Source organism: Sebastes fasciatus, unplaced genomic scaffold (assembly GCF_043250625.1).
Source record: "Sebastes fasciatus isolate fSebFas1 unplaced genomic scaffold, fSebFas1.pri Scaffold_67, whole genome shotgun sequence".
In the NCBI taxonomy this organism is placed as follows: Eukaryota; Metazoa; Chordata; class Actinopteri; order Perciformes; family Sebastidae; genus Sebastes; species Sebastes fasciatus.
In genome coordinates, this window is record NW_027428255.1 from 13,323 (window position 1) to 39,660 (window position 26,338).

Here is a 26,338-nt window from a genome sequence, read left to right on the forward strand (position 1 = left end):
GGGGGAGGTGTACTGTGTTGGGGGTCCAGACAGGTAAAAGACATGATGAGTCATAACACACCTGTGTTGTAGGATCCATGATCTGGACGGTATGGAGGAGATCCTGAACGTTCAGGCTCACGACTCCGAGATCCTCTGCCTCGAGTTCTCCAAACCAGACACAGGTGAGAGGAGACTATATATATATCTATATGTATATATGTATATACATATATATATCTATATACTGTGTATATAGATATATATAGATAGATATGTATATATAGGTAACATAATGTGTATAATACAGCAGACCAGAGCTCAGAGATATCTGGTTCCCAGGCAGCTAAATCACTGGAAGAGTGTGTGACTATTTCCCTCACTACCTTCCTACCGTCACATGACCTGAACACTGTTGTTCAGTCTGAACCAGCAGTTCCTCCTCCTCCTCCTCCTCCTCCTCTTCCTCAAGTCAGTTTGTCGTCTTGACACATCATCGGGGCGGAGAAATAAATAAATGAAATAAAAATAAAGAGAAACAAAATAAATAGTGATAATAAATCACAACAAAACAAAACAATCAATAAATCAATCAATCAATGTGAAATGATATTGTGTAAATGAAAGAGCAGATTCATGGTTTTATTAGTAACATTAGTAAACAGCTTCAGGGTCATTATTAATCTAATATTAATCAGCATCACAGCTTTGGATTCCCACAATTAAATGAACATGATGGATGAGATCGATGTTAAACATGCATTCATGTTGGGTATAAAGTTTTCTAAAGTTTTAAGCAGCGTTATGTTTCATTAAATGTGAAAGTGAAAGTTAAAAAGTTAAATAAAAAGTAACATTAAAGTACTGACGTCATCAGAATCACTGGCTGTTCATCAGATCATGTAGGGAACTATAGCTTCATATTTAAATGATTAAATCTAATAATGAAATGTTGTGATTCTCTAAAATACTCAGAACGTTGTACAGAGTTTGTTCGGTGGCTCGTCTAGAACGTCTGAGGTGGTTATTATATTATAGATTATAACTGTAAGTTGATGTTTTTATTATAGATAGAAATGATGCTCAACATGTTCCATAAGAAGAGCAGAGTTATAATAACTATATTTAACGAGAGCTGCACGCAGCTATGAAAGGGCCCTCGCCCCTGCTCGCGGGTCGGGGTTGCTGGCGGGACGCCGACCGACGCTGCCGGGCACCGCGAAACCGAAACTCTGACGAGCGCCACGACGCCTGCCGCAAGGCTCTACGACAAGCGGTTCACGAGTTATGAAGGGGGGCGTGGCTAATGTGTAGGGGGCGGGCATAACATTCACCAATGAAACAGGAACTCTCTGCTGAGTTATATGACACTTCCCACAAGACTCTACGACAAACGGATCATGAGTTATGAAAGGGGGCGGGGCTAATGTGTAGGGGGCGGGCATAACATTCACCAATGAAACAGGAACTCTCTGCTGAGTGATATGACACCTCCCATAAGCCTGTACGACAAACGGTTCATGAGTTATGAAAGGGGGCGGGGCTAACGTCTTAGGGCGGGGCTATGAGTATAATTTTTCATATACATGTCCTCAAGACTGTACCACCATCATACCTGAGAAATCTGGGGCAGATCGGACTATGTACAGTTGAGTTACAATAACTGCCGAATGGCTCAAAATGGCCGCCACGCCACGGTCCGCTCGTTAAGTGAACACTCACCATTTTAATAACTTTTCATCCTCAAGGTCTTGAGATGGTCCTGACCAAATTTCAAATCGATATGATCAAACCTGTAGGAGGAGTTCGTTAGAGTACGCGGCCAATAAAACGCAAAAATTGGGAAAATCGTACATAAAATCCAATATGGCCGACTTCTGGGTGGGCGGAGCTCATTGAGTATGAGTATATTTTTTCATATACATGTCATCAGTACTGGAGCAACATCATACCTGAGAGATTTGGGGCAGATCGGACTATGTACAGTTGAGTTACAATAACTGGCGAATGGCTCAAAATGGCCGCCACGCCACGGTCCGCTCGTTAAGTGAACGCTCACCATTTTAATAACTTTTCATCCTCGAGGTCTTGAGATGGTCCTGACCAAATTTCAAATCGATATGATCAAATCTGTAGGAGGAGTTCGTTAAAGTACGCGGCCAATAAAACGCAAAAATGACATAAAAATCCAATATGGCCGACTTCTGGGTGGGCGGGGCTAATGAAACCCAATGAGGAATATGTTTCAAATGATGAGTGGGATATGCATACCAAATTTCGTGAATATCGGATCAACTTTGACAAAGTTAAAATTTCAACGCGTTAGGGGGCGCTATAGAGCCGAATAAAAACACACTGAGCCTAATGGCTATGCAGTTACATAAAGTTCACAGGTGTCTATCATTTTGCCAAATTTTATGAGATTCCGAGCACCTAAAGGTATGTTCAAAATCTGAAAGACATAAGGGGGCGCTAGAGAGCCAACATGCCACGCCCAAGCAAAATTTCACCACTAAAATTAAGTAATTACTAGTTTGGATGTGTGTGTAAAGTTTCATAAATTTTTGTGCATCCTAAAGTCTTCAAATATGCGTTCGTAAATTCTAAAATCACGCAGGAAGTCCAACATGGCTGACTTCCTGTTTGCCGAAGAAATCTCAAAATCATTTAATCCAGGTATGAGGGCGCGAGCAACGACATACTTGAATTTCGTGAAGATCGAAGAAACTTTCTCTGAAAAACTGCGTACTCTAGGGGGCGCTATGGAGCCCCCTGGAGACACCCGAGCCCAGTCACTCCAGAACATTGAATTTCCCACCAGTTCTGACGCATACTCCACTTTTCGTGAGTTTTGGGGATGGCTAAGGTCGTCAAAAACGCGATCTAGTGGCAGAAAAAGAATAATAATCTGCAGAAAAACAATAGGTTCCTTGCACTTCGTGCCAGGACACCGTTGGGTCCTGGCACTTTCGTGCTCGGGCCCTAATAACGAGAGCTGCACGCAGCTATGAAAGGGCCCTCGCCCCTGCTCGCGGGTCGGGGTTGATGGCGGGACGCCGACCGACGCGAAACCGAAACTCTGACGAGCGCCACGACGTCTGCCGCAAGGCTCTACGACAAGCGGTTCACGAGTTATGAAGGGGGGCGTGGCTAATGTGTAGGGGGCGGGCATAACATTCACCAATGAAACAGGCACTCTCTGCTGAGTGATATGACACTTCCCACAAGACTCTACGACAAACGGTTCATGAGTTATGAAAGGGGGCGGGGCTAATGTGTAGGGGGCGGGCATAACATTTACCAATGAAACAGGCACTCTCTGCTGAGTGATATGACACCTCCCGCAAGACTCTACGACAAACGGTTCATGAGTTATGAAAGGGGGCGGGGCTAATGTGTAGGGGGCGGGCATAACTTTCACCAATGAAACAGGCACTCTCTGCTGAGTGATATGACACCTCCCGCAAGACTCTACGACAAACGGTTCATGAGTTATGAAAGGGGGCGGGGCTAATGTGTAGGGGGCGGGCATAACATTTACCAATGAAACAGGCACTCTCTGCTGAGTGATATGACACCTCCCGCAAGACTCTACGACAAACGGTTCATGAGTTATGAAAGGGGGCGGGGCTAATGTGTAGGGGGCGGGGCTACCCTTAACGAATAAAACAGGAACTCTCTGCTGAGTGATATGACACCTCCCACAAGACTCTACTACAAACGGATCATGAGTTATGAAAGGGGGCGGGGCTAACGTGTAGGGGGCGGGCATAACATTCACCAATGAAACAGGCACTCTCTGCTGAGTGATATGACACCTCCAGCAAGACTCTACGACAAACGGTTCATGAGATATGAAAGGGGGCGGGGCTAACGTCTTGGGGCGGGGCTATGAGTATAATTTTTCATATACATATCCTCAAGACTGTACCACCATCATACCTGAGAAATCTGGGGCAGATCGGACTATGTACAGTTGAGTTACAATAACTCCCTGTTTCATGGCGAATGGCTCAAAATGGCCGCCACGCCACGGTCCGCTCGTTAAGTGAACACTCACCATTTTAATAACTTTTCATCTTCAAGGTCTTGAGATGGTCCTGACCAAATTTCAAATCGATATGATCAAATCTGTAGGAGGAGTTCGTTAAAGTACGCGGCCAATAAAACGCAAAAATGACATCAAAATCCAATATGGCCGACTTCTGGGTGGGCGGAGCTCATTGAGTATGAGTATATTTTTTCATATACATGTCATCAGTACTGGAGCAACATCATACCTGAGAGATTTGGGGCAGATCGGACTATGTACAGTTGAGTTACAATAACTGGCGAATGGCTCAAAATGGCCGCAACGCCACGGTCCGCTCGTTAAGTGAACGCTCACCATTTTAATAACTTTTCATCCTCGAGGTCTTGAGATGGTCCTGACCAAATTTCAAATCGATATGATCAAATCTGTAGGAGGAGTTCGTTAAAGTACGCGGCCAATAAAACGCAAAAATGACATAAAAATCCAATATGGCCGACTTCTGGGTGGGCGGGGCTAATGAAACCCAATGAGGAATATGTTTCAAATGATGAGTGGGATATGCATACCAAATTTCATGAATATCGGATCAACTTTGACAAAGTTAAAATTTCAACGCGTTAGGGGGCGCTAGAGAGCCGAATAAAAACACACTGAGCCTAATGGCTATGCAGTTACATAAAGTTCACAGGTGTCTATCATTTTGCCAAATTTTATGAGATTCAGAGTACCTAAAGGTATGTTCAAAATCTGAAAGACATAAGGGGGCGCTAGAGAGCCAACATGCCACGCCCAAGCAAAATTTCACCACTAAAATTAAGTAATTACTAGTTTGGATGTGTGTGTAAAGTTTCATAAATTTTTGGGCATCCTAAAGTCTTCAAATATGCGTTCGTAAATTCTAAAATCACGCAGGAAGTCCAACATGGCTGACTTCCTGTTTGCCGAAGAAATCTCAAAATCATTTAATCCAGGTATGAGGGCGTGAGCAACGACATACTTGAATTTCGTGAAGATCGAAGAAACTTTCTCTGAAAAACTGCGTACGTTAGGGGGCGCTATGGAGCCCCCTGGAGACACCCGAGCCCAGTCACTCCAGAACATTGAATTTCCCACCAGTTCTGACGCATACTCCACTTTTCGTGAGTTTTGGGGATGGCTAAGGTCGTCAAAAACGCGATCTAGTGGCAGAAAAAGAATAATAATCTGCAGAAAAACAATAGGTTCCTTGCACTTCGTGCCAGGACACCGTTGGGTCCTGGCACTTTCGTGCTCGGGCCCTAACGAGAGCTGCACGCAGCTATGAAAGGGCCCTCGCCCCTGCTCGCGGGTCGGGGTTGCTGGCGGGACGCCGACCGACGCGAAACCGAAACTCTGACGAGCGCCACGACGCCTGCCGCAAGGCTCTACGACAAGCGGTTCACGAGTTATGAAGGGGGGCGTGGCTAATGTGTAGGGGGCGGGCATAACATTCACCAATGAAACAGGCACTCTCTGCTGAGTGATATGACACTTCCCACAAGACTCTACTACAAACGGTTCATGAGATATGAAAGGGGGCGGGGCTAATGTGTAGGGGGCGGGCATAACATTTACCAATGAAACAGGCACTCTCTGCTGAGTGATATGACACCTCCCGCAAGACTCTACGACAAACGGTTCATGAGTTATGAAAGGGGGCGGGGCTAATGTGTAGGGGGCGGGGCTACCCTTAACGAATAAAACAGGAACTCTCTGCTGAGTGATATGACACCTCCCACAAGACTCTACTACAAACGGATCATGAGTTATGAAAGGGGGCGGGGCTAACGTGTAGGGGGCGGGCATAACATTCACCAATGAAACAGGCACTCTCTGCTGAGTGATATGACACCTCCAGCAAGACTCTACGACAAACGGTTCATGAGATATGAAAGGGGGCGGGGCTAACGTCTTGGGGCGGGGCTATGAGTATAATTTTTCATATACATATCCTCAAGACTGTACCACCATCATACCTGAGAAATCTGGGGCAGATCGGACTATGTACAGTTGAGTTACAATAACTCCCTGTTTCATGGCGAATGGCTCAAAATGGCCGCCACGCCACGGTCCGCTCGTTAAGTGAACACTCACCATTTTAATAACTTTTCATCTTCAAGGTCTTGAGATGGTCCTGACCAAATTTCAAATCGATATGATCAAATCTGTAGGAGGAGTTCGTTAAAGTACGCGGCCAATAAAACGCAAAAATGACATCAAAATCCAATATGGCCGACTTCTGGGTGGGCGGAGCTCATTGAGTATGAGTATATTTTTTCATATACATGTCATCAGTACTGGAGCAACATCATACCTGAGAGATTTGGGGCAGATCGGACTATGTACAGTTGAGTTACAATAACTGGCGAATGGCTCAAAATGGCCGCAACGCCACGGTCCGCTCGTTAAGTGAACGCTCACCATTTTAATAACTTTTCATCCTCGAGGTCTTGAGATGGTCCTGACCAAATTTCAAATCGATATGATCAAATCTGTAGGAGGAGTTCGTTAAAGTACGCGGCCAATAAAACGCAAAAATGACATAAAAATCCAATATGGCCGACTTCTGGGTGGGCGGGGCTAATGAAACCCAATGAGGAATATGTTTCAAATGATGAGTGGGATATGCATACCAAATTTCATGAATATCGGATCAACTTTGACAAAGTTAAAATTTCAACGCGTTAGGGGGCGCTAGAGAGCCGAATAAAAACACACTGAGCCTAATGGCTATGCAGTTACATAAAGTTCACAGGTGTCTATCATTTTGCCAAATTTTATGAGATTCAGAGTACCTAAAGGTATGTTCAAAATCTGAAAGACATAAGGGGGCGCTAGAGAGCCAACATGCCACGCCCAAGCAAAATTTCACCACTAAAATTAAGTAATTACTAGTTTGGATGTGTGTGTAAAGTTTCATACATTTTTGGGCATCCTAAAGTCTTCAAATATGCGTTCGTAAATTCTAAAATCACGCAGGAAGTCCAACATGGCTGACTTCCTGTTTGCCGAAGAAATCTCAAAATCATTTAATCCAGGTATGAGGGCGTGAGCAACGACATACTTGAATTTCGTGAAGATCGAAGAAACTTTCTCTGAAATACTGCGTACGTTAGGGGGCGCTATGGAGCCCCCTGGAGACACCCGAGCCCAGTCACTCCAGAACATTGAATTTCCCACCAGTTCTGACGCATACTCCACTTTTCGTGAGTTTTGGGGATGGCTAAGGTCGTCAAAAACGCGATCTAGTGGCAGAAAAAGAATAATAATCTGCAGAAAAACAATAGGTTCCTTGCACTTCGTGCCAGGACACCGTTGGGTCCTGGCACTTTCGTGCTCGGGCCCTAACGAGAGCTGCACGCAGCTATGAAAGGGCCCTCGCCCCTGCTCGCGGGTCGGGGTTGCTGGCGGGACGCCGACCGACGCGAAACCGAAACTCTGACGAGCGCCACGACGCCTGCCGCAAGGCTCTACGACAAGCGGTTCACGAGTTATGAAGGGGGGCGTGGCTAATGTGTAGGGGGCGGGCATAACATTCACCAATGAAACAGGCACTCTCTGCTGAGTGATATGACACTTCCCACAAGACTCTACTACAAACGGTTCATGAGATATGAAAGGGGGCGGGGCTAATGTGTAGGGGGCGGGCATAACATTTACCAATGAAACATGAACTCTCTGCTGAGTGATATGACACTTCCCACAAGACTCTACGACAAACGGATCATGAGTTATGAAAGGGGGCGGGGCTAATGTGTAGGGGGCGTGCATAACATTCACCAATGAAACAGGAACTCTCTGCTGAGTGATATGACACTTCCCACAAGACTCTACTACAAATGGTTCATGAGATATGAAAGGGGGCGGGGCTAATGTGTAGGGGGCGGGCATAACATTTACCAATGAAACATGAACTCTCTGCTGAGTGATATGACACTTCCCTCAAGACTCTACTACAAACGGTTCATGAGATATGAAAGGGGGCGGGGCTAATGTGTAGGGGGCGGGCATAACATTTACCAATGAAACAGGCACTCTCTGCTGAGTGATATGACACCTCCCGCAAGACTCTACGACAAACGGTTCATGAGTTATGAAAGGGGGCGGGGCTAATGTGTAGGGGGCGGGGCTGCCCTTAACGAATAAAACAGGAACTCTCTGCTGAGTGATATGACACCTCCCATAAGCCTGTACGACAAACGGTTCATGAGTTATGAAAGGGGGCGGGGCTAACGTCTTAGGGCGGGGCTATGAGTATAATTTTTCATATACATGTCCTCAAGACTGTACCACCATCATACCTGAGAAATCTGGGGCAGATCGGACTATGTACAGTTGAGTTACAATAACTCCCTGTTTCATGGCGAATGGCTCAAAATGGCCGCCACGCCACGGTCCGCTCGTTAAGTGAACACTCACCATTTTAATAACTTTTCATCCTCAAGGTCTTGAGATGGTCCTGACCAAATTTCAAATCGATATGATCAAACCTGTAGGAGGAGTTCGTTAGAGTACGCGGCCAATAAAACGCAAAAATTGGGAAAATCGTACATAAAATCCAATATGGCCGACTTCTGGGTGGGCGGAGCTCATTGAGTATGAGTATATTTTTTCATATACATGTCATCAGTACTGGAGCAACATCATACCTGAGAGATTTGGGGCAGATCGGACTATGTACAGTTGAGTTACAATAACTGGCGAATGGCTCAAAATGGCCGCAACGCCACGGTCCGCTCGTTAAGTGAATGCTCACCATTTTAATAACTTTTCATCCTCGAGGTCTTGAGATGGTCCTGACCAAATTTCAAATCGATATGATCAAATCTGTAGGAGGAGTTCGTTAAAGTACGCGGCCAATAAAACGCAAAAATGACATAAAAATCCAATATGGCCGACTTCTGGGTGGGCGGGGCTAATGAAACCCAATGAGGAATATGTTTCAAATGATGAGTGGGATATGCATACCAAATTTCATGAATATCGGATCAACTTTGACAAAGTTAAAATTTCAACGCGTTAGGGGGCGCTAGAGAGCCGAATAAAAACACACTGAGCCTAATGGCTATGCAGTTACATAAAGTTCACAGGTGTCTATCATTTTGCCAAATTTTATGAGATTCAGAGTACCTAAAGGTATGTTCAAAATCTGAAAGACATAAGGGGGCGCTAGAGAGCCAACATGCCACGCCCAAGCAAAATTTCACCACTAAAATTAAGTAATTACTAGTTTGGATGTGTGTGTAAAGTTTCATAAATTTTTGGGCATCCTAAAGTCTTCAAATATGCGTTCGTAAATTCTAAAATCACGCAGGAAGTCCAACATGGCTGACTTCCTGTTTGCCGAAGAAATCTCAAAATCATTTAATCCAGGTATGAGGGCGTGAGCAACGACATACTTGAATTTCGTGAAGATCGAAGAAACTTTCTCTGAAAAACTGCGTACGTTAGGGGGCGCTATGGAGCCCCCTGGAGACACCCGAGCCCAGTCACTCCAGAACATTGAATTTCCCACCAGTTCTGACGCATACTCCACTTTTCGTGAGTTTTGGGGATGGCTAAGGTCGTCAAAAACGCGATCTAGTGGCAGAAAAAGAATAATAATCTGCAGAAAAACAATAGGTTCCTTGCACTTCGTGCCAGGACACCGTTGGGTCCTGGCACTTTCGTGCTCGGGCCCTAACGAGAGCTGCACGCAGCTATGAAAGGGCCCTCGCCCCTGCTCGCGGGTCGGGGTTGCTGGCGGGACGCCGACCGACGCGAAACCGAAACTCTGACGAGCGCCACGACGCCTGCCGCAAGGCTCTACGACAAGCGGTTCACGAGTTATGAAGGGGGGCGTGGCTAATGTGTAGGGGGCGGGCATAACATTCACCAATGAAACAGGCACTCTCTGCTGAGTGATATGACACTTCCCACAAGACTCTACTACAAACGGTTCATGAGATATGAAAGGGGGCGGGGCTAATGTGTAGGGGGCGGGCATAACATTTACCAATGAAACATGAACTCTCTGCTGAGTGATATGACACTTCCCACAAGACTCTACGACAAACGGATCATGAGTTATGAAAGGGGGCGGGGCTAATGTGTAGGGGGCGTGCATAACATTCACCAATGAAACAGGAACTCTCTGCTGAGTGATATGACACTTCCCACAAGACTCTACTACAAATGGTTCATGAGATATGAAAGGGGGCGGGGCTAATGTGTAGGGGGCGGGCATAACATTTACCAATGAAACATGAACTCTCTGCTGAGTGATATGACACTTCCCTCAAGACTCTACTACAAACGGTTCATGAGATATGAAAGGGGGCGGGGCTAATGTGTAGGGGGCGGGCATAACATTTACCAATGAAACAGGCACTCTCTGCTGAGTGATATGACACCTCCCGCAAGACTCTACGACAAACGGTTCATGAGTTATGAAAGGGGGCGGGGCTAATGTGTAGGGGGCGGGGCTGCCCTTAACGAATAAAACAGGAACTCTCTGCTGAGTGATATGACACCTCCCATAAGCCTGTACGACAAACGGTTCATGAGTTATGAAAGGGGGCGGGGCTAACGTCTTAGGGCGGGGCTATGAGTATAATTTTTCATATACATGTCCTCAAGACTGTACCACCATCATACCTGAGAAATCTGGGGCAGATCGGACTATGTACAGTTGAGTTACAATAACTCCCTGTTTCATGGCGAATGGCTCAAAATGGCCGCCACGCCACGGTCCGCTCGTTAAGTGAACACTCACCATTTTAATAACTTTTCATCCTCAAGGTCTTGAGATGGTCCTGACCAAATTTCAAATCGATATGATCAAACCTGTAGGAGGAGTTCGTTAGAGTACGCGGCCAATAAAACGCAAAAATTGGGAAAATCGTACATAAAATCCAATATGGCCGACTTCTGGGTGGGCGGAGCTCATTGAGTATGAGTATATTTTTTCATATACATGTCATCAGTACTGGAGCAACATCATACCTGAGAGATTTGGGGCAGATCGGACTATGTACAGTTGAGTTACAATAACTGGCGAATGGCTCAAAATGGCCGCAACGCCACGGTCCGCTCGTTAAGTGAACGCTCACCATTTTAATAACTTTTCATCCTCGAGGTCTTGAGATGGTCCTGACCAAATTTCAAATCGATATGATCAAATCTGTAGGAGGAGTTCGTTAAAGTACGCGGCCAATAAAACGCAAAAATGACATAAAAATCCAATATGGCCGACTTCTGGGTGGGCGGGGCTAATGAAACCCAATGAGGAATATGTTTCAAATGATGAGTGGGATATGCATACCAAATTTCATGAATATCGGATCAACTTTGACAAAGTTAAAATTTCAACGCGTTAGGGGGCGCTAGAGAGCCGAATAAAAACACACTGAGCCTAATGGCTATGCAGTTACATAAAGTTCACAGGTGTCTATCATTTTGCCAAATTTTATGAGATTCCGAGCACCTAAAGGTATGTTCAAAATCTGAAAGACATAAGGGGGCGCTAGAGAGCCAACATGCCACGCCCAAGCAAAATTTCACCACTAAAATTAAGTAATTACTAGTTTGGATGTGTGTGTAAAGTTTCATAAATTTTTGTGCATCCTAAAGTCTTCAAATATGCGTTCGTAAATTCTAAAATCACGCAGGAAGTCCAACATGGCTGACTTCCTGTTTGCCGAAGAAATCTCAAAATCATTTAATCCAGGTATGAGGGCGCGAGCAACGACATACTTGAATTTCGTGAAGATCGAAGAAACTTTCTCTGAAAAACTGCGTACTCTAGGGGGCGCTATGGAGCCCCCTGGAGACACCCGAGCCCAGTCACTCCAGAACATTGAATTTCCCACCAGTTCTGACGCATACTCCACTTTTCGTGAGTTTTGGGGATGGCTAAGGTCGTCAAAAACGCGATCTAGTGGCAGAAAAAGAATAATAATCTGCAGAAAAACAATAGGTTCCTTGCACTTCGTGCCAGGACACCGTTGGGTCCTGGCACTTTCGTGCTCGGGCCCTAATAATAATAATAATAATAATCTGCAGAAAAACAATAGGTTCCTTGCACTTCGTGCCAGGACACCGTTGGGTCCTGGCACTATCGTGCTCGGGCCCTAATAATAATCTGCAGAAAAACAATAGGTTCCTTGCACTTCGTGCCAGGACACCGTTGGGTCCTGGCACTTTCGTGCTCGGGCCCTAATAATAATCTGCAGAAAAACAATAGGTTCCTTGCACTTCGTGCCAGGACACCGTTGGGTCCTGGCACTTTCGTGCTCGGGCCCTAACGAGAGCTGCACGCAGCTATGAAAGGGCCCTCGCCCCTGCTCGCGGGTCGGGGTTGCTGGCGGGACGCCGACCGACGCCGCCGGGCACCGCGAAACCGAAACTCTGACGAGCGCCACGACGCCTGCCGCAAGGCTCTACGACAAGCGGTTCGCGAGTTATGAAGGGGGGCGTGGCTAATGTGTAGGGGGCGGGCATAACATTTACCAATGAAACATGAACTCTCTGCTGAGTGATATGACACTTCCCTCAAGACTCTACTACAAACGGTTCATGAGTTATGAAAGGGGGCGGAGCTAATGTGTAGGGGGCGGGGCTACCCTTAACCAATAAAACAGGAACTCTCTGCTGAGTGATATGACACCTCCCGCAAGACTCTACGACAAACGGTTCATGAGTTATGAAAGGGGGCGGGGCTAATGTGTAGGGGGCGGGGCTACCCTTAACCAATAAAACATGAACTCTCTGCTGAGTGATATGACACATCCCACAAGACTCTACGACAAACGGTTCATGAGATATGAAAGGGGGCGGGGCTAATGTGTAGGGGGCGGGCATAACATTTACCAATGAAACAGGCACTCTCTGCTGAGTGATATGACACATCCCACAAGACTCTACTACAAACGGTTCATGAGATATGAAAGGGGGCGGGGCTAATGTGTAGGGGGCGGGCATAACATTCACCAATGAAACAGGAACTCTCTGCTGAGTTATATGACACTTCCCACAAGACTACGACAAACGGATCATGAGTTATGAAAGGGGGCGGGGCTAATGTGTAGGGGGCGGGCATAACCTTCACCAATGAAACAGGCACTCTCTGCTGAGTGATATGACACATCCCACAAGACTCTACTACAAACGGTTCATGAGATATGAAAGGGGGCGGGGCTAATGTGTAGGGGGCGGGCATAACATTTACCAATGAAACATGAACTCTCTGCTGAGTGATATGACACTTCCCACAAGACTCTACTACAAACGGTTCATGAGATATGAAAGGGGGCGGGGCTAATGTGTAGGGGGCGGGCATAACATTTACCAATGAAACAGGCACTCTCTGCTGAGTGATATGACACATCCCACAAGACTCTACTACAAACGGTTCATGAGATATGAAAGGGGGCGGGGCTAATGTGTAGGGGGCGGGCATAACATTTACCAATGAAACAGGAACTCTCTGCTGAGTGATATGACACATCCCACAAGACTCTACTATAAACAGTTCATGAGATATGAAAGGGGGCGGGGCTAACGTCTTGGGGCGGGGCTATGAGTATATTTTTTCATATACATGTCATCAGTACTGGAGCAACATCATACCTGAGAGATTTGGGGCAGATCGGACTATGTACAGTTGAGTTACAATAACTGGCGAATGGCTCAAAATGGCCGCCACGCCACGGTCCGCTCGTTAAGTGAACGCTCACCATTTTAATAACTTTTCATCCTCAAGGTCTTGAGATGGTCCTGACCAAATATCAACTCGATATGATCAAATCTGTAGGAGGAGTTCGTTAGAGTACGCGGCCAATAAAACGCAAAAATTGGGAAAATCGTACATAAAATCCAATATGGCCGACTTCTGGGTGGGCGGGGCTAATGAAACCCAATGAGGAATATGTTTCAAATGATAATTTGGGGCAGATCGAACTCTGTACAGTTGAGTTAGGGTTAACCCACTCTCTGCTGAGTGATATGACACATCCCACAAGACTCTACTATAAACGGTTCATGAGATATGAAAGGGGGCGGGGCTAACGTCTTGGGGCGGGGCTATGAGTATATTTTTTCATATACATGTCATCAGTACTGGAGCAACATCATACCTGAGAGATTTGGGGCAGATCGGACTATGTACAGTTGAGTTACAATAACTGGCGAATGGCTCAAAATGGCCGCCACGCCACGGTCCGCTCGTTAAGTGAACGCTCACCATTTTAATAACTTTTCATCCTCAAGGTCTTGAGATGGTCCTGACCAAATATCAACTCGATCTGATCAAATCTGTAGGAGGAGTTCGTTAAAGTACGCGGCCAATAAAACGCAAAAATGACATAAAAATCCAATATGGCCGACTTCTGGGTGGGCGGGGCTAATGAAACCCAATGAGGAATATGTTTCAAATGATGAGTGGGATATGCATACCAAATTTCATGAATATCGGATCAACTTTGACAAAGTTAAAATTTCAACGCGTTAGGGGGCGCTATAGAGCCGAATAAAAACACACTGGGCCTAATGGCTATGCAGTTACATAAAGTTCACAGGTGTCTATCATTTTGCCAAATTTTATGAGATTCCGAGTACCTAAAGGTATGTTCAAAATCTGAAAGACATAAGGGGGCGCTAGAGAGCCAACATGCCACGCCCAAGCAAAATTTCACCACTAAAATTAAGTAATTACTAGTTTGGATGTGTGTGTAAAGTTTCATAAATTTTTGTGCATCCTAAAGTCTTCAAATATGCGTTCGTAAATTCTAAAATCACGCAGGAAGTCCAACATGGCTGACTTCCTGTTTGCCGGAGAAATCTCAAAATCATTTAATCCAGGTATGAGGGCGTGAGCAATGACATACTTGAATTTCGTGAAGATCGAAGAAACTTTCTCGGAAAAACTGCGTACGTTAGGGGGCGCTATGGAGCCCCCTGGAGACACCCGAGCCCAGTCACTCCAGAACATTGAATTTCCCACCAGTTCTGACGCATACTCCACTTTTCGTGAGTTTTGGGGATGGCTAAGGTCGTCAAAAACGCGTTCTTGCAGCGGAAAAAGAATAACGAGAGCTGCACGCAGCTATGAAAGGGCCCTCGCCCCTGCTCGCGGGTCGGGGTTGCTGGCGGGACGCCGACCGACGCGGCCGGGCACCGCGAAACCGAAACTCTGACGAGCGCCACGACGCCTGCCGCAAGGCTCTACGACAAGCGGTTCGCAAGTTATGAAGGGGGGCGTGGCTAATGTGTAGGGGGCGGGCATAACATTCACCAATGAAACAGGAACTCTCTGCTGAGTGATATGACACATCCCACAAGACTCTACTATAAACGGTTCATGAGTTATGAAAGGGGGCGGGGCTAATGTGTAGGGGGCGGGCATAACCTTCACCAATGAAACAGGCACTCTCTGCTGAGTGATATGACACTTCCCGCAAGACTCTACTACAAACGGATCATGAGTTATGAAAGGGTGCCGGGCTAATGTGTAGGGGGCGGGCATAACATTTACCAATGAAACAGGCACTCTCTGCTGAGTGATATGACACTTCCCGCAAGACTCTACGACAAACGGATCATGAGTTATGAAAGGGGGCGGGGCTAATGTGTAGGGGGCGGGCATAACATTTACCAATGAAACAGGCACTCTCTGCTGAGTGATATGACACTTCCCGCAAGACTCTACTACAAACGGATCATGAGTTATGAAAGGGGGCGGGGCTAATGTGTAGGGGGCGGGCATAACATTTACCAATGAAACAGGCACTCTCTGCTGAGTGATATGACACTTCCCGCAAGACTCTACTACAAACGGATCATGAGTAATGAAAGGGGGCGGGGCTAATGTGTAGGGGGCGGGCATAACATTTACCAATGAAACATGAACTCTCTGCTGAGTGATATGACACTTCCCACAAGACTCTACGACAAACGGATCATGAGTTATGAAAGGGGGCGGGGCTAATGTGTAGGGGGCGGGGCTACCCTTAACCAATAAAACAGGAACTCTCTGCTGAGTGATATGACACCTCCCATAAGCCTGTACGACAAACGGTTCATGAGATATGAAAGGGGGCGGGGCTAACGTCTTAGGGCGGGGCTATGAGTATAATTTTTCATATACATGTCCTCAAGACTGTACCACCATCATACCTGAGAAATCTTGGGCAGATCGGACTATGTACAGTTGAGTTACAATAACTCCCTGTTTCATGGCGAATGGCTCAAAATGGCTGCCACACCACGGTCCGCTCGTTAAGTGAACACTCACCATTTTAATAACTTTTCATCCTCAAGGTCTTGAGATGGTCCTGACCAAATATCAAATCGATATGATCAAATCTGTAGGAGGAGTTCGTTAGAGTACGCGGCCAATAAAACGCAAAAATTGGGAAAATCGTACATAAAATCCAATATGGCCGACTTCTGGGTGGGCGGAGCTCATTGAGTATGAATATATTTTTTCATATACATGTCATCAGTACTGGAGCAACATCATACCTGAGAGATTTGGGGCAGATCGGACTATGTACAGTTGAGTTACAATAACTGGCGAATGGCTCAAAATGGCCGCCACGCCACGGTCCGCTCGTTAAGTGAACGCTCACCATTTTAATAACTTTTCATCCTCGGGGTCTTGAGATGGTCCTGACCAAATATCAACTCGATCTGATCAAATCTGTAGGAGGAGTTCGTTAAAGTACGCGGCCAATAAAACGCAAAAATGACATAAAAATCCAATATGGCCGACTTCTGGGTGGGCGGGGCTAATGAAACCCAATGAGGAATATGTTTCAAATGATGAGTGGGATATGCATACCAAATTTCATGAATATCGGATCAACTTTGACAAAGTTAAAATTTCAACGCGTTAGGGGGCGCTATAGAGCCGAATAAAAACACACCGAGCCTAATGGCTATGCAGTTACATAAAGTTCACAGGTGTCTATCATTTTGCCAAATTTTATGAGATTCCGAGCACCTAAAGGTATGTTCAAAATCTGAAAGACATAAGGGGGCGCTAGAGAGCCAACATGCCACGCCCAAGCAAAATTTCACCACTAAAATTAAGTAATTACTAGTTTGGATGTGTGTGTAAAGTTTCATAAATTTTTGTGCATCCTAAAGTCTTCAAATATGCGTTCGTAAATTCTAAAATCACGCAGGAAGTCCAACATGGCTGACTTCCTGTTTGCCGAAGAAATCTCAAAATCATTTAAACCAGGTATGAGGGCGTGAGCAACGACATACTTGAATTTCGTGAAGATCGAAGAAACTTTCTCGGAAAAACTGCGTACGTTAGGGGGCGCTATGGAGCCCCCTGGAGACACCCGAGCCCAGTCACTCCAGAACATTGAATTTCCCACCAGTTCTGACGCATACTCCACTTTTCGTGAGTTTTGGGGATGGCTAAGGTCGTCAAAAACGCGTTCTTGCAGCGGAAAAAGAATAACGAGAGCTGCACGCAGCTATGAAAGGGCCCTCGCCCCTGCACGCAGGTCGGGGTTGCTGGCGGGACGCCGACCGACGCGGCCGGGCACCGCGAAACCGAAACTCTGACGAGCGCCACGACACCTCCCGCAAGACTCTACTACAAATGGTTCACGAGATATGAAAGGGGGCGGAGCTAATGTGTAGGGGGCGGGCATAACATTCACCAATGAAACAGGAACTCTCTGCTGAGTGATATGACACTTCCCACAAGACTCTACTACAAACGGTTCATGAGATATGAAAGGGGGCGGGGCTAATGTGTAGGGGGCGGGCATAACATTCACCAATGAAACAGGCACTCTCTGCTGAGTGATATGACACTTCCCACAATACTCTACTACAAACGGATCATGAGTTATGAAAGGGGGCGGGGCTAATGTGTAGGGGGCGGGCATAACATTTACCAATGAAACAGGCACTCTCTGCTGAGTGATATGACACCTCCCGCAAGACTCTACGACAAACGGTTCATGAGTTATGAAAGGGGGCGGGGCTAATGTGTAGGGGGCGGGCATAACATTTACCAATGAAACAGGCACTCTCTGCTGAGTGATATGACACCTCCCGCAAGACTCTACGACAAACGGTTCATGAGTTATGAAAGGGGGCGGGGCTAATGTGTAGGGGGCGGGGCTGCCCTTAACGAATAAAACAGGAACTGTCTGCTGAGTGATATGACACCTCCCATAAGCCTGTACGACAAACGGTTCATGAGATATGAAAGGGGGCGGGGCTACCGTCTTAGGGCGGGGCTATGAGTATAATTTTTCATATACATGTCCTCAAGACTGTACCACCATCATACCTGAGAAATCTGGGGCAGATCGGACTATGTACAGTTGAGTTACAATAACTCCCTGTTTCATGGCGAATGGCTCAAAATGGCCGCCACGCCACGGTCCGCTCGTTAAGTGAACACTCACCATTTTAATAACTTTTCATCCTCAAGGTCTTGAGATGGTCCTGACCAAATTTCAAATCGATATGATCAAATCTGTAGGAGGAGTTCGTTAGAGTACGCGGCCAATAAAACGCAAAAATTGGGAAAATCGTACATAAAATCCAATATGGCCGACTTCTGGGTGGGCGGAGCTCATTGAGTATGAGTATATTTTTTCATATACATGTCATCAGTACTGGAGCAACATCATACCTGAGAGATTTGGGGCAGATCGGACTATGTACAGTTGAGTTACAATAACTGGCGAATGGCTCAAAATGGCCGCCACGCCACGGTCCGCTCGTTAAGTGAACCCTCACCATTTTAATAACTTTTCATCCTCAAGGTCTTGAGATGGTCCTGACCAAATTTCAAATCGATATGATCAAACCTGTAGGAGGAGTTCGTTAGAGTACGCGGCCAATAAAACGCAAAAATTGGGAAAATCGTACATAAAATCCAATATGGCCGACTTCTGGGTGGGCGGAGCTCATTGAGTATGAGTATATTTTTTCATATACATGTCATCAGTACTGGAGCAACATCATACCTGAGAGATTTGGGGCAGATCGGACTATGTACAGTTGAGTTACAATAACTGGCGAATGGCTCAAAATGGCCGCCACGCCACGGTCCGCTCGTTAAGTGAACGCTCACCATTTTAATAACTTTTCATCCTCGAGGTCTTGAGATGGTCCTGACCAAATATCAACTCGATCTGATCAAATCTGTAGGAGGAGTTCGTTAAAGTACGCGGCCAATAAAACGCAAAAATGACATAAAAATCCAATATGGCCGACTTCTGGGTGGGCGGGGCTAATGAAACCCAATGAGGAATATGTTTCAAATGATGAGTGGGATATGCATACCAAATTTCATGAATATCGGATCAACTTTGACAAAGTTAAAATTTCAACGCGTTAGGGGGCGCTAGAGAGCCGGCTAAACACACTGAGCCTAATGGCTATGCAGTTACACAAAGTTCACAGGTGTCTATCATTTTGCCAAATTTTATGAGATTCCGAGTACCTAAAGGTATGTTCAAAATCTGAAAGACATAAGGGGGCGCTAGAGAGCCAACATGCCACGCCCAAGCAAAATTTCACCACTAAAATTAAGTAATTACTAGTTTGGATGTGTGTGTAAAGTTTCATAAATTTTTGTGCATCCTAAAGTCTTCAAATATGCGTTCGTAAATTCTAAAATCACGCAGGAAGTCCAACATGGCTGACTTCCTGTTGGCCGAAGAAATCTCAAAATCATTTAATCCAGGTATGAGGGCGTGAGCAACGACATACTTGAATTTCGTGAAGATCGAAGAAACTTTCTCGGAAAAACTGCGTACGTTAGGGGGCGCTATGGAGCCCCCTGGAGACACCCGAGCCCAGTCACTCCAGAACATTGAATTTCCCACCAGTTCTGACGCATACTCCACTTTTCGTGAGTTTTGGGGATGGCTAAGGTCGTCAAAAACGCGATCTAGTGGCAGAAAAAGAATAATAATCTGCAGAAAAACAATAGGTTCCTTGCACTTCGTGCCAGGACACCGTTGGGTCCTGGCACTTTCGTGCTCGGGCCCTAATAATAATCTGCAGAAAAACAATAGGTTCCTTGCACTTCGTGCCAGGACACCGTTGGGTCCTGGCACTATCGTGCTCGGGCCCTAATAATAATCTGCAGAAAAACAATAGGTTCCTTGCACTTCGTGCCAGGACACCGTTGGGTCCTGGCACTTTCGTGCTCGGGCCCTAATAATAATCTGCAGAAAAACAATAGGTTCCTTGCACTTCGTGCCAGGACACCGTTGGGTCCTGGCACTTTCGTGCTCGGGCCCTAATAAATGTTCAAACTGAGTCTCCTCTCTGGTGAGACGGGAGACTCCCAGGTCGACAGGAAAACCAGCAAACTCAACAATAAGACGCATGTCTGTCGACCAGGAGACGACAACACAGAGAGGAATGCTCGTAAACACACACACACACACACACACACACACACAGCAGGAGTGACATCACTTCCTGTATCTCGGTCCAAAGTGCTGAGCGAGAAGACGCCAACTCAGCAGTCTGAATCCTCTCAGACACGTCTCCTCCTTAAAGTCCTTCATGTCCACTATTTGATCCTCGGGGTGGACAGATATATAAATATATATATATATAAATATATATATATATATATATATATATATATATATATACATACATATAAATATATATATATATGTATATATATATATATACATATATATATATATATATATTTAGGGCCCGAGCACGAAAGTGCCAGGACCCAACGGTGTCCTGGCACGAAGTGCAAGGAACCTATTGTTTTTCTGGGTATTATTCTTTTTCCGCTGCGAGAACGCGTTTTTGACGACCTTAGCCATCCCCAAAACTCACGAAAAGTGGAGTATGCGTCAGAACTGGTGGGAAATTCAATGTTCTGGAGTGATTGGGCTCGGGTGTCTCCAGGGGGCTCCATAGCGCTCCCTAACGTATGCAGTTTTTCAGAGAAAGTTTCTTCGATCCTCACGAAATTCAAGTATGTCATTGCTCACGCCCTCATACCTGGATTAAATGTTTTTGAGATTTTTTCGGCCAACAGGAAGTCAGCCATGTTGGACTTCCTGCGTGATTTTAGAATTTACGAACGCATATTTGAAGACTTTAGGATGCACAAAAATTTATGAAACTTAACACGCACATCCAAACTAGTAATTACTTTATTTTAGTGGTGAAATTTTGATTGGGCGTGGTATGTTGGCTCTCTAGCGCCCCCTTATGTCTTTTAGATTTTGAACATACCTTGAGGTACTCGAAAACTCATGAAATTTGGCAGAATGATAGACACCTGTGAACTCTATGCAACTGCATAGCCATTAGGCTCAGTGTGTTTAGCCGGCTCTATAGCGCCCCCTAACGCGTTGAAATTTTAACTTTGTCAAAGTTGATCCGATATTCTTGAAATTTGGTATGCATATCCCACTCATCATTTGAAACATATTCCTCATTGGGTTTCATTAGCTCCGCCCACCCAGAAGTCGGCCATATTGGATTTCATGTCACTTTTAGCGTTTTATAGGCCGCGTACTTTAACGAACTCCTCCTACAGATTTGATAAGATCGATTTGAAATTTGGTCAGGACCATCTTAAGACCTTGAGGATGAAAAGTTATTAAAATCGTGAGTTTTCACTTAACGACCTGACCGTGGCGGCCATTTTGAGCCATTCGCCATGAAATAGAAAAATTGATATCCGCGCTCCGGTTTCACCTACAAGTACAACATTTGGTAGACAGATGTAAGATGTGGAGAGAAACAAAAAAGCCTCTCGGAGGTATGCCCAAAACTCAACAGGAAGTCAGCCATATTGAATTTTATGTGCGATTTTGCACATTTTTCGCCCATTTCTGGGGTTTTTTGTAGGCCGTATACTTTAACGAACTCCTCCTACAGATTTAATCAGATCGAGTTGATATTTGGTCAGGACCATCTTAAGACCTTGAGGATGAAAAGTTATTAAAATGGTGAGTGTTCACTTAACGACCTGACCGTGGCGTGGCGGCCATTTTGAGCCATTCGCCATGAAACAGGCAGTTATTGTAACTCAACTGTACATAGTCCGATCTGCCCCAAATCTCTCAGGTATGATGGTGGTCCAGTACTGATGACATGTATATGAAAAAATATACTCATAGCCCCGCCCCAAGACGTTAGCCCCGCCCCCTTTCATATCTCATGAACCGTTTATAGTAGAGTCTTGTGGGATGTGTCATATCACTCAGCAGAGAGTGGGTTGACCCTAACTCAACTGTACAGAGTTCGATCTGCCCCAAATTTCTCAGGTATGATAAGGGTCCAGTCCTGATTATATGTAAATGCAAAAATATAGTCATAGCCACGCCCCCTTTCATAACTCATGAACCGTTTGTCGTAGAGTCTTGTGGGAGATGTCATATCACTCAGCAGAGAGTGCCTGTTTCATTGGTGAAGGTTATCCCCGCCCCCTACACATTAGCCCCGCCCCCTTTCATAACTCATGATCCGTTTGTCGTAGAGTCTTGTGGGATGTGTCATATCACTCAGCAGAGAGTGCCTGTTTCATTGGTTAAGGTTATGCCCGCCCCCTACACATTAGCCACGCCCCCTTTCATAACTCATGATCCGTTTGTCGTAGAGTCTTGTGGGAGGTGTCATATCACTCAGCAGAGAGTGCCTGTTAAGTTGGTGTTGTTATCCCCGCCCCCTACACATTAGCCACGCCCCCCTTCATAACTCGTGGACCGCTTGTCGTAGAGCCTTGCGGCAGGCGTCGTGACGCTCGTCAGAGTTTCGGCTTCACCGTGCCAGGCCGCGTCGGTCCGCGTCCCGCCAGCATCCCCGACGCGCAAGTAGGGGCGAGGGCCCGTTCATCGCTGCTTGCAGCTTTAATTAGGGCCCGAGCACGAAAGGTCCAGGACCCAACGGTGTCCTGGCACGAAGTGCAAGGAACCTATTGTTTTTGTCAGTATTATTCTTTTTCTGCTGGAATATCGCGTTTTTGACGACCTTAGCCATCCCCAAAACTCACGAAAAGTGGAGTATGCGTCAGAACTGGTGGGAAATTCAATGTTCTGGAGTGACTGGGCTCGGGTGTCTCCAGGGGGCTCCATAGCGCCCCCTAACGTACGCAGTTTTTCAGAGAAAGTTTCTTCGATCTTCACGAAATTCAAGTATGTCATTGCTCACGCCCTCATACCTGGATTAAATGATTTTGAGATTTTTTCGGCAAACAGGAAGTCAGCCATGTTGGACTTCCTGCGTGATTTTAGAATTTACGAACGCATATTTGAAGACTTTAGGATGCACAAAAATGTATGAAACTTTACACGCACATCCAAACTAGTAATTACTTAATTTTAGTGGTGAAATTTTGCTTGGGCGTGGCATGTTGGCTCTCTAGCGCCCCCTTATGTCTTTCAGATTTTGAACATACCTTTAGGTACTCGAAAACTCATGAAATTTGGCAAAATGATAGACACCTGTGAACTTTATTTAAATATATAGCCATTAGGCTCAGTGTGTTTAGCCGGCTCTATAGCGCCCCCTAACGCGTTGAAATTTTAACTTTGTCAAAGTTGATCCGATAATCATGAAATTTGGTATGCATATCCCACTCATCATTTGAAACATATTCCTCATTGGGTTTCATTAGCTCCGCCCACCCGGAAGTCGGCCATATTGGATTTCATGTCACTTTTAGCGTTTTATAGGCCGCGTACTTTAACGAACTCCTCCTACAGATTTAATCAGATCGATTTGAAATTTGGTCAGGACCATCTTAAGACCTTGAGGATGAAAAGTTATTAAAATCGTGAGTCTTCACTTAACGAGCGGAACGTGGCGTGGCGTCCATTTTGAGCCATTCGCCATGAAACAGGCAGTTATTGTAACTCAACTGTACATAGTCCGATCTGCCCCAAATCTCTCAGGTATGATGGTGGTACAGTCTTGAGGACATGTATATGAAAAATTATACTCATAGCCCCGCCCTAAGACGTTAGCCCCGCCCCCTTTCATATCTCATGAACCGTTTATAGTAGAGTCTTGTGGGATGTGTCATATCACTCAGCAGAGAGTGGGTTAACCCTAACTCAACTGTACATAGTTCGATCTGCCCCAAATTATCATTTGAAACATATTCCTCATTGGGTTTCATTAGCCCCGCCCACCCAGAAGTCGGCCATATTGGATTTTATGTACGATTTTCCCAATTTTTGCGTTTTATTGGCCGCGTACTTTAACGAACTCCTCCTACAGATTTGATCATATCGAGTTGATATTTGGTCAGGACCATCTCAAGACCTCGAGGATGAAAAGTTATTAAAATGGTGAGTGTTCACTTAACGAGCGGACCGTGGCGTGGCGGCCATTTTGAGCCATTCGCCATGAAACAGGGAGTTATTGTAACTCAACTGTACATAGTCCGATCTGCCCCAGATTTCTCAGGTATGATGGTGGTACAGTCTTGAGGACATGTATATGAAAAATTATACTCATAGCCCCGCCCCAAGACATTAGCCCCGCCCCCTTTCATATCTCATGAACCGTTTGTCGTAGAGTCTTGCGGGAGGTGTCATATCACTCAGCAGAGAGTGCCTGTTTCATTGGTAAATGTTATGCCCGCCCCCTACACATTAGCCCCGCCCCCTTTCATATCTCATGAACCGTTTGTAGTAGAGTCTTGTGGGAAGTGTCATATCACTCAGCAGAGAGTGCCTGTTTCATTGGTGAAGGTTATGCCCGCCCCCTACACATTAGCCCCGCCCCCTTTCATAACTCATGATCCGTTTGTCGTAGAGTCTTGTGGGATGTGTCATATCACTCAGCAGAGAGTGCCTGTTTCATTGGTGAATGTTATGCCCGCCCCCTACACATTAGCCACGCCCCCATTCATAACTCGTGAACCGCTTGTCGTAGAGCCTTGCGGCAGGCGTCGTGGCGCTCGTCAGAGTTTCGGTTTCGCGTCGGTCGGCGTCCCGCCAGCAACCCCGACCCGCGAGCAGGGGCGAGGGCCCTTTCATAGCTGCGTGCAGATCTCGTTATTATTGTAATTCAATGAACACAAATCAATGCCAGATATTGATCCAGAAACCCTCACAGGTACTGCATTTATCATAAAACAATATGCTCCAATCATAACATGGCAAACTGCAGCCCAACAGGCAACAACAGCTGTCAGTGTGTCAATGTGCTGACTTGACTATGACTTGCCCCAAACTGCATGTGATTATCATAAAGTGGGCATGTCTGTAAAGGGGAGACTCGTGGGTACCCATAGAACCCATTTACATTCACTGATCTGGAGGTCAGAGGTCAAGGGAGCGTTATTTAACCTCCTTCATGACCAGCTAGTCTGACCTGGTTGGTACCGATGGATTCATCAGGTTCTAGAGTTTACTGTGATAACAGGATCGGACTCTTCTTCTGCCTTTCTTTTGGACATTTTCCGGATTTGTTTTTTAGAACATTTTCATACAATTTTCAGGCTTTTTTCTGAAATTTTTTGACCCTTTTCAGACATTTTTCAGACTTTATTTTGGACAAAAACCCTCACAGATTCACACATCTGGAGGTCAGAGGTCAAGGGACCCCTTTGAAAATGGACATGACAGTTTATCCTCTCCAAGGTTTAGTGTAAGTTCAGGGCGTTATTTAATCTCCTTCATGACCAGCTAGTCTGACATGGTTGGTACCGATGGATTCATCAGGTTCTAGAGTTTAATATTATACCAGGATCTTCACTTGTCTCTCCGTCCCTCCGTCTGTCCCTCCGTCTGTCCCCCAGGTCTCCAGCTGTTAGCCACGGCCAGTCGGGACCGTCTGATCCACGTCCTGGACGCAGCCAGAGACTACAGTCTGGTCCAGACTCTGGACGAACACTCGTCCTCCATCACCGCTGTCCGGTTCGCCGGTGAGTCACGGTGACCTCTGACCCCTGACCCCTCACCCTCTGCTCTCATGGGGTGTATCCCAAAGCTCTTATTTGTCGTTTCCTCGCTCCTCTCTCCTCGCATGGTTTCCTTGCGTCTCTCCATGCGTCCCTGGTGGGAGGGACTGAGACGCAGTGAGGGAAACAGGGATGAAATTAAGAGCTTTGGGATGCAGCCCTGTTGTTAAAGTCGTTGTCTGTCCTCTCTGACATCACTTCCTCTTCCTGTCCGTCAGCCAATGAGGGGAAGGTGAGGATGATCAGCTGTGGAGCCGATAAGAGCGTCTACTTCCGCACCGCTCAGCAGGTGAGAGCTTCTCCTGGTGTTAAAACCCAGCTACTACTGAGCTGAGGTACTACTTTGATGTACTTGTACTTTACTTGAGTATTTCTATTTTCTCCTC

General features: G+C 46.0%; 1 protein-coding gene across 2 annotated transcripts in view; it reads left to right on the forward strand.

Annotated features, from left to right (window-relative positions):
* LOC141763856 (mitogen-activated protein kinase-binding protein 1-like) overlaps nt 1–26,301 on the forward strand; it is a 29,212-nt gene extending 2,911 nt beyond the window's left edge. For both annotated transcript variants that reach the window (XM_074628618.1, XM_074628617.1), the window contains 3 exons: nt 73–164; nt 25,791–25,916; nt 26,171–26,301. In XM_074628618.1, coding sequence (XP_074484719.1) covers nt 73–164; nt 25,791–25,916; nt 26,171–26,286 — 334 coding nt within the window. In that variant the 3' untranslated portion in view covers nt 26,287–26,301. The remainder of the gene's footprint in view (nt 1–72; nt 165–25,790; nt 25,917–26,170) is intronic.
* The last annotated feature ends 37 nt before the right edge of the window (nt 26,302–26,338 follow it).